General features: G+C 45.2%; 1 protein-coding gene across 3 annotated transcripts; it reads left to right on the plus strand.

Moving 5' to 3' along the window:
- The first annotated feature begins 612 nt into the window (after positions 1 to 612).
- On the plus strand, positions 613 to 8403 carry LOC136578285 (uncharacterized). Of its 3 annotated transcripts, none has more exons than XM_066578226.1 (3): positions 613 to 750; positions 4274 to 4427; positions 6433 to 8403. In XM_066578226.1, exon 3 carries the CDS (start codon positions 6489 to 6491, stop codon positions 7683 to 7685), a length of 1197 nt encoding a protein of 398 aa, XP_066434323.1. In that variant the 5' UTR covers positions 613 to 750; positions 4274 to 4427; positions 6433 to 6488; the 3' UTR covers positions 7686 to 8403. The 3 variants fall into 3 exon arrangements, with proteins under 3 accessions (XP_066434323.1, XP_066434324.1, XP_066434325.1); XM_066578227.1 differs by having other exon boundaries at positions 623 to 750; positions 4294 to 4427; XM_066578228.1 differs by lacking the exon at positions 4274 to 4427 and having other exon boundaries at positions 623 to 750.
- The last annotated feature ends 1220 nt before the right edge of the window (positions 8404 to 9623 follow it).

A 9623-nucleotide genomic window follows, 5' to 3' on the forward strand; every position in this document is an offset into this window, starting at 1 on the left:
ATTAAGAGGGAGTCACTATTACTAGTAGGGCCATTAGGGAAGGGGGGTGGTTATTACGCTATCACTTCAGACAAGTCTCAATGGCTCCAATATGTGTTGGTATCTTGTGTATTGGCACTTTCACTGCCTGTAAAGTGAGTGTTTTGGGGGGGTTTGCTGGGAGTGTGGAAGACAGCATTTCACGCTTAGCCTCCGGCAGTATAGATGGCTGGAACAGACGAAGGAAGACATCGCCATGTTCACATCATCGTGATGACATCATCCTATATATAATCACCAGCACACCAATAAATCCCGCTGCTACATGGAAACCGTCAACAACCCGCTGACGACAGCGCTCATCTGTGTGCCTATGTGGACAGCTCAGGTGTTATAGGGCACGTTCACCAGAGGTTATTACAGGCTCATGTACCTCTTATATCAGCACACTGGTAACCAACATATATTATATACAAGAGGCTGAAGACTGATCAATGACACTCTCCATCGCGTAGAGCGGCCGTGTATTACCGGCCGTGTATACTCCTTCCACAGGGGACATAACACAGCAGGTTAAGGCATACCAACATGGCGTAAAGTCTACTTCCGGCGGCTTCAGCTGACTTCCGGGAGCAGTAAGATGGCGGCCGTCGCCACTCTGCTGTGTCTGAAGAGAACTCGCGTCCTGCGCTGAATATGGGATCCGTAATTTCACGAAACTTTATTAGAACGCAACAGACGTGCACAGAAGACAACGCTGAGAGCGAACAGGTATACTGTGTGTGTATATATATATATATATATATATGAATGACACTGGGGGAATATAGTAGAGCAGGGTGCCTGTATATACGAGGAGCTGAGTATAGTCAGGGGGTGCATGGATGTATAAGGTGGAGCTTATAGAAGAGGCATGGAGGACTGGAGTATATGCAGAGAGTGTAGGTGTATATAATGAGTGTATAGACGAGTCATGCAGGATTGGAGTGCAGTTGGGGTGTATATATATAATGCCATGGGGTGTATATATATAATGCCATGGGGTGTATATATATAATGCCATGGGGTGTGTATATAATTCATTGGAGTGTATATGTACAAGGAGTCTATAGAAGAATCGGGCATCTATGCGAGGAGCCTAAGGCCAGGCTCAGACGGCCGTAATTCGCTGCGTGCCACCCATGAGAGAGGCGCTCGTGGCACGCAGCAAGTACGTAATGGTGTTGCGTGCATGCTGCGTGCTGCCAATCGCTGCGCACTATCGTGGCGTGTGCGTGTAATACGGGCCAAGATAGAACATGCTGTGATTTTTCTCGCGTGCGCAATTAGTGTGAGTGGCAACATTGTAGCCAGTGGGAGATTGGTGCAGCGCACTACGCATGTAAGACCGTACGCACGTGTGAGGCCAGCCTACAGAAGAGACATGGCGGAGCAGAGTGTGGCCATGGGGTATCTGCGGGGTCAGGACGGTCACACACCAGCGGATAGTTATTGTGGGTTCCCCGAGCGTTCGATCTGCGGTAATACGCAAATTAATCTAATGCATTGGATTGCGTAGTTCCGCTCACATGAGCGGGTCAGAATTCCGGAATCCGCAACATAGAGGCCATTGTGCTTCATGATTGTGGATATAACCGCAGCCCATACGCAACTACATTGTGTACCGCTGCGGGTACCTGTGTCCTTGCTAAGCAACGGTGCGCAAAATGTAAAAAAGCTGTACTGCGCATGACCGCCTGCGTGAGTATGCGGCCGTACGCAGTACATTACGCGCCGTACGCAGGGTCACGGCCCGGCTCACAACTAGAATCCGCTGCGAGCCTCTGCAAGCGAGGTGTGTGAGGAGCGTTGTCGGGGGGGATACACTATCCTGCCAACAGGATCTGGACAGCTGAGCAAGAACCGCGATGGGCGGCCTTCGGTGATCTAACCCATCTATCCAATAGCGTGCAGTACCTGTCCAGACTCGGTGAGGCATGTTAAGGCCATGCTTACACAGCTGATAACAAGTATTTGGGCACAAGTTGCATCTCCCAGTTTGAGCACAATGGGTTATTACAAGGCGCAAGCTCTGTGCATATCCAGCACTATTCCTAGACGTAAAAGTCAGTCCTTTATCGAACATCGCATTAAACGGCCAGTGTGCACAAGATTGAAAAGCGTAGGCTTGCGCCTTTCTGCTAACAACCTTAGCGCCAATGTCCACAGGTGGATCAGAGTGCTGCAGCGGAATCCAACCCGGCTCGCTATTTTCTTCACTGCGCAGGTGTGCGGAAACGCTGGCTGGCGCGTCGCTGAACATGCGCAGTGGAGGGTTTTTTTTGTGTATTAAACTCCTGCTTTCCCACGGAATCTGCGTCCTGTCCGTAATTCAATTGCAGACATCCTGCGGATCGGACGGTTTCCATTGACTTCAATGGAAGCCGTCTGTGCGGGAACTGCACTGAAATGAAGCATGCTGCAATTGGTTTTCTGGACCAAAAGGTTCGCAAAACAAATCCGCCTGCTTTAATTCAGCCGCAGACGCCCATGCTTCCCTACGGGCGGCTTGATATGCGGTCACCCACGCAGATTTTGCAAATCAGATCCGCCGTGGACATTGGGCTTTGATCATAGCACATTATCTACTTGTAAATGTAATCTTTAAATAGCCATAGAAGGATATGACGTAAAATGAGAAAATCGTCCCCTCCCACAACGCGCAGAATCAATAAATATATAACAAATCAGTTTTAGGATTTAACCCTTTCTAATCCAGTGTGTATCCTGGTGTTCCTAGAGGGCTTACTCTTTTTCTGCCGTTATACAACAGCGCTAAATGCTGGCTAAAGCCAGTACTGCATGAGGTGACACGTTGGGTAGGCTCTGACAGCAGAGAGGCTGGCGATATACAGTAAGAGAACCCCGACGGACGTCTTTCAACATCGGAGTTGTACAGCCTTAAATCATAATATCTTTAGACGTCAGACAGTGGATTGGAAAGGGTTAAACCATTTGGAAACTTTGTCTTTCATTTTAGAGACCAGTCCCTTCCTGCAACAGCTCGAGACCTTCTCGATGTCCGTGACCCTTGGGGCTTCTTCACAATGGCGATCACGATATTGCTGCGAGAAAATTACGCCAAAAATCACAATTTTGCTCATGAGATGTCTGAGCGTCAGTGCGGCTTTTTCTTGCACTAACATCGCTGCCACTTGCAAATTTTCTTGCGCTTTTTTCTCGTGATTTCTTACGTTAAAAACGCACTGCATGAAAATCCAAATTCATGTATTGCGATAAAATGGAGGCCCCATAGGGAGTCCTGGGAGATACACGCGGCATGTCCTATCTTTACGGAGTTTTTTTTTTCTTTTCTCAATGCCACATCGCACGAATGAAAACATTGCAAATGGTAATGAAGCCGCTGTAAAGTAGTTGGTTTCATAATTCTGCGTTTTCACTCACTTTCGCAGTTGTGCAAAAATTGCACAATTTTTTTTTGTCGCAAGTGTGATAGCACCCTTAGGCCGGGCTCACACGGCTGTACCGTAAAACGCGTAAAAATCGCAATGTTTTACTTGCATAGGGAATCACACATTGTCACGTTTTTGTTCGCATTTGCCTACACATGTGCAGCGTATTATTTTTTATATTTTTTACTGACAAATACCCGTACACATCCCCATATCTTGGCGTGTATGTAGGTGTAATACGCACCAAGATAGAGCATGTCACGTTCTTTTTTGCACATGCATGTGCGTGCTGTGCGTGAAGCACCGCTGAAAGTAATGTAAGGTATATTACGTGCATAAAAAACACTCATGTGAGGGAGCCCTAAGGCCTCATGTCCACTAGAATAATACAATCCGCGCAGAATCTGCTGCGGATTTCCGCAGCAGATTCCGCGCGGATTTGCTTTAAGTGTTTTTTTTTTTTTTCATGCGGATATCCGCACCTATTGCTATCAATGTGATAGCAATGTGGCCCATCCGCGCGGAATCCGCTGTAAAATGGAGCATTCCGTGTTTTTTCTCCCGCGTGTGAAAAACGCAAATCAATTAAAATGCCATTCGCGGGTGGCCAATGATTCCCTATGGGCAAAATTGAATGCGGAATCCGCAATTCAATTTTGCTAGTGGACATGAGGCCTAAGCTGCCTGCAGGTACACGCCACATAATGAAGATGATAGTCTGTGCAAACTATTAATTATACAATGTAGCGTGAATTACCATTGATAAAAGATTTAATGCTAAAACGCACCAAATTATTATTTGTATGAAATACTTAACTTTTTATAATTTTTTTGCCATAAAGCACATTTCTTGCCACAACAGACATGGAGCAGGCTCTATTATGAGGAGTCACATCGGCTGGAAGACAGCCCGTCTCCAATAGTGCCATCCCTCCTAGCAACATAACTCTTCCCAATCCAAACTCCAAGCGAAGGAATCAGCTTGACATCATAAAGGTAAGTCGTTGCGTATAATATTAGTCACCGTTGAAAAATCCTTCCTGTAGGGCCGACTTCACACCGGCGATAAAATAGCGAGAGTGAAAACGCAGAATTATGAAACCAATGGTTTCCTTCACATTTGCAATGTTTTTACTCATGCGATGTTGCAAGAAAAAAATTTGCGGCATGTGCTATCTGCTATTTTGTATTTATTTTTAACCCTTTCCAATCCACTGTCTGACGTCTAAAGACATTATGATTTAAGGCTGTACAGCTCCGATGTTGGACGACATCTGTCGGGGTTCTCTTACTGTATATTGCCAGCCTCTCTGCTGTTGGAGCCTATCCAACATGTCACCTTATGCAGTACTGGCTTTAGCCAGCAGATAGCGCCGTTGTATACTGACTGAAAAAGAGTAAGCCCCCTAAGAAAACCAGGACACAAATTGGATTGGAAAGGGTTAATAATCTCCCATGTTTCCCTATGGAGCCTCCTTTTTATCGCAACACAAAGCATAAACTTGCGATTTTCCTGCAATACATTTAGCATTAAAAGTCTGATTGACTTCCATGCTTAAAAAAAAATAAAAAAATCAAATCATGGCAAAATCGCGCGAGGCAGCAATGTTTTAGTGAGAAAAAGCAGCGCTGATGCTCAAAAATCGTGGGAAAAAGTTGCAATTTTCTTGCAGTGATATCGCAAGCACCAGTGTGAAGGAGTGGGGAAAAACAATGAATTTCTCCCTCCATACTTTTAGACCGATCTGCAAGTTGTTAACCCTCCGTTTGCCATTCGCAGTCGGCCTTGCTCGGTCAGTATTACCACTTGCATAGCTCCTCTTTCTGAACGTTGAAACAATCAATTGGGATTCAAATCCCTAATGGCCGGCACAAGAACGAGCTCTCTCAGCCCCCACAGGTAAGTTAGCAACAATGTGAGGGGGATGACAACTTGAGGATAAAAGCAGTGTACACTATTGCCTGCAATCGGTTTCCTGAACAATTTAGAAGCGTCGTTATTGCAAGCTGGATCCCCAGATAAGCAAAGATCCAAATAAGTGTGGTTTTACACCTGCACTGGGGGTTACACTTTCCTGCTCAGTTTGGGGAGCAGGAAAGGGAAACCTTCGTGGCCGAAGAGTTCCGTCTGTGGACATAACCGAACAGCATCGGTCAGACCCCATTTATTATAACTGGATCCGCGACTGAACGCCCGGCTGCAGATTCTAGCGCAGATGTCAAACCACCATAAGGAGTTCTATTGTTATGATGATCTAGGGGAAAAACAAATAGTCATTGTTATTAAAGTACTTTTAAAAAATTCATAACTGCCAAACGCACAGAACTCGGTCAATTTTTCTCCCCGTGTAAATATAGCCAAAGCAAAACTAATTATGGCTGACACATCCAAGGCTCTGCATCTTTTGGAGCGTGGTTTAGGACAGTGTTTCTCAACTGCAGTCCTTGGGGGTCCGCAACAGGTCATGTTGTCAGGATATCCTCTAGTAAGGACGCCTGTGCAATGTCTGAGGCGCTGAACATAATTACATCACCGGTGCAATACTGAGGAAATCCTGAAAACATGGCCTGTTGGCGGTCCCTGAGGACTGGAGTTGGGAAACGCTGGTTTAGGATACGCGATGTGCTAATAACACATGATCTATTCTACTGATAGGGGCGACCAAATACTTTTGGTAGGACAGCGTGTATGAGGAGCTGAGGATAGTAAAGGGGTATATACATAAGAGGAGCCTATGGAAGAGCTGAGGATAGTCAGTATATATATATATATTGTGTGTGTGTGTGTGTGTGTGTGTGTATATGTGTATATATATATATATATATATATATATATATATATATATATATATATATATATATATATATATATATATATATATATATATAGAGGAGTTTGACATCGCTGGCCTTTCTCGTGTCCTGGACCCTTTGATTGTCTACATGTTTTATATAAATGTGCTGAGAAATGATCACTTTTTCTGTTTTGTTTCATTTGCAGGAGTGAGCCTAGTGAATTTTGTCTGTTTGCTTCCTGTTATGTAATGTCCTTGAAAGATGTCTCGAGAAAGAAAGCTCTTTCGACAAGATCAGTCTCCAGGGCCAGAAGGTTCCTCAGAATCCAGCAGCTCATCTTCTCAGGACAGTTCTTCCACTTCTTCAAAACTAGGACCAAGAGGTCACAGGATGAAAAGCCAGGCTTATTTCCCGTTCAGCCTCCTTCCTGTTGACTGCCAGCTCCACGTCTTCTCATTCCTCTCCGAAGTAGAGAAGTGCACGGCTGCCATGGTCTGCTCAGATTGGAGTAAACTCATGCGTACGCCGCGACTCTGGAGAGTGGCTGACTTCATGAGGCTTGGGGCTGTGCTCTCTGGCATGGATGGGGTGCTGGTGTCGGTGAGAGAGTTTGAGCGATGGAAGGAGTGGGTGCACCAGTATGCTTACCATCTAACATCCCGTGGAGCCAGTTTATTGGTCCTTCGTGCTAGTTTTGATTTAGGAGACCAGAGGACCAAATGGGCTGACTTCCTTCTCCAGTTTCTCGATAGCGTTCACTGTGGAGACCTTCAGGAGTTGGAGTTGAATTGGACGTTGACCCATCTGGAGCCTCTCGATATTTATCCTCCTGGTAGCATGGCACAGATATGTTTGGCCAAGACAGATCAATTTAACAGCTTCCAGACTCTCTTTGAACGTCTCACCCGGTCATCCCCCAAACTGAGCCGCATGAAACTGCCTTTTGATTGGTCAGAACACTCTGTATCGCTTCTCACACACTTCCAAAATCTCAGCACATTAGAACTGAACTATTTCTGGGTTTTTAAGAGCGTTCGGCCAGAAACCATGCAACAACTTACCAAGTCTCTTCCGAAGCTGAAGACTTTGATCCTTCAGGTTCTGGTTCCTGTGAAGGACTTGGGAGTCTCTTACCCTATGGAGTCTAAGTCTCTAGAGTTTTTAGATGTATCTCAGAGTCGTGGGCTGGTCTTCAGCCACCTGGATTTACCTTCATTGAAAGAATTTAAGATTAAGAAAACAATCAGGGGCATAATATTAAATCGTAGAACCCGGATTGCCCTGCAGACTCGGTGGTCGTGTTTATATGACTTACTTAAAGTGGGCACCCCAAAACTTCAGGTGTTTAACTCGCACACGTTGCTTCCGAATTGGCAGACACAGACATACCTGGAGCTCAGTGAGGTCCTTCTACAGTCCTGTTATTGCATCCAACATACAGACACATGGCTGCTCTGAGGCGGTCCATCCATCGATCAGCACTCCAAAAGTATCCAGTCATCTATCTCAGGAACTCATCATGGGACTAACGTCATTCCAAAATCTTAGTCACATAAACCCAAGGAGAACCATCATATGACACAAAAGCACCAAGATTTTCATTAAACCCTGAGTAGTCAAATTATTTTGAGCAAGGGGTTGACAATCATTCCTAGACCGCCTGCACTCAAAAACTCCCCCATAAATGAAAGTTGAGTGACAACCAATATCTCCATCCTTAAAAATCCAGTTATTGTCACCACCTGTGTTGTGGACAATTCTGCCAAGTTCTGTTGGGTTTTGGGTGCTTTGAGGTAGATCTACCAAGAAGGCATTAGAAACCTAGTACCAGTAGAGGCGGCCATATTGTCAAACAAAAGTAACATTTTTAAAAGCCTGGACAGAAGAGGATTTATTGACTAGATTTTTTTTTTTTTTTTAGGGGGTGAGATGTTCTGATATTTGGGCTCTTGTGATGGATAGTATAGGGGTGTGGTGTGCTGGTAGCGAGTTGACCTCAAAGCTTCCAAACACTCAAGAAGCCTTGGAATGTGGATGTGATGGAACAATATTCCGATTGATGAAACAGCTAGAGAAATTGCCTTCTACCAGTTTTGTGGTGGGTGCCGGGTTCTCTTGACTCCTATCACTAGCCGCTGACATTAGTCCAATCTCGGAAGATATAAACTCCCCCCCCCCCCCCCCCAATTCACTGTGTCGAAGAACTGATCTGACTTTGCTACTTTTAATCCCGTTAAAAAAAAAAAAGTGTGAGCAGAGGTTGTATATGAAGGTTTTTCGTCAAGTCGTAGATGTCTGGTAGTCACTGCACATGACAATGGCACCCAACTTTTTAGCTAGTCTTCTTCCGTTGTCTGATAATGCTTATTATTGGTCTACTGAAAGAGTGCGGCCGTCTCCTGAACGCTTCAGTATTCTGTCCATCGCTGTAGAGCATTGTTTTATCCTTTTCTCCCTTCTCATGTAGTGACTTACAGGGCCTGTAGGACAGGCTTTAAAACAAGGAATGGTGGGGGCTATACAGTAAAATGCATTAAATGAGTGAGGATTAGGGTAGAAGGTATTCGACTGCTTCCATAACTTTCATTAACTTTGAATTTCCCAATTAAAGGGGTCTGCACCATGGTTCTCTGGACCCTAAATTTACTGTTTTATCACTTCTCATAATGATTATAGTGCAGTGGGGAAACCCAAAGCACGTAAAAAGGTGATTATTTCCAAAAATATCCTCTGTCCCTCAGATTTTTTTTTTCATTTTTCTCTGTGGATATAGGAGGACAGGACAAAAGCTTTTATCCCAGGTTCTTGATTGTCTGTTCATAACTTACATATTAAATGTAAATAATGTTTTATTAAAGATTTTGGTGCTCTTATTTCCTGTTATTTAGGCCTCCTGCACACCGGCGCGTCGGACCCCACATGCAGGATTCCCGCAGCGGAGTTCGACCCGGTGCCAGGCCTACTTACCTGTCTGGCGTCTTCTCCTGTGCTGCGAATTCTCTGGGCAGTGCATGCACAGTTGAGAGGACACTGCGCCATCACCATAGCGGTGACGCGGCTCCTGTGGCATGGACGGCTTCCATTGACTTTAATGAAAGCCAGCCATGCATATCTCACGGCAAATTGTAGCACACTGCGATTTTCTGCTTGCGGGAAAGAAATCGCAGTCGATTTCCACTTGTGGTCAGGAAATCGCGTTTTTCCATAGCATGCTATGAGCTGGATTTGCTGCGAAATCCCGCTCTGGTTTTCGCAATGCAAATCCACCCGTGTGCCGGAGGTCTTACAATGCCATGCAAAAGTATTCCCTCCTGTAAAAAAAAAACAAAAAAACAAACAATTTGTCTGCTACAAATGACATGTATCCGGGCAGCCTTGTTACGGTACTCGCAGTTC

Source organism: Eleutherodactylus coqui, chromosome 9 (assembly GCF_035609145.1).
Source record: "Eleutherodactylus coqui strain aEleCoq1 chromosome 9, aEleCoq1.hap1, whole genome shotgun sequence".
In the NCBI taxonomy this organism is placed as follows: Eukaryota; Metazoa; Chordata; class Amphibia; order Anura; family Eleutherodactylidae; genus Eleutherodactylus; species Eleutherodactylus coqui.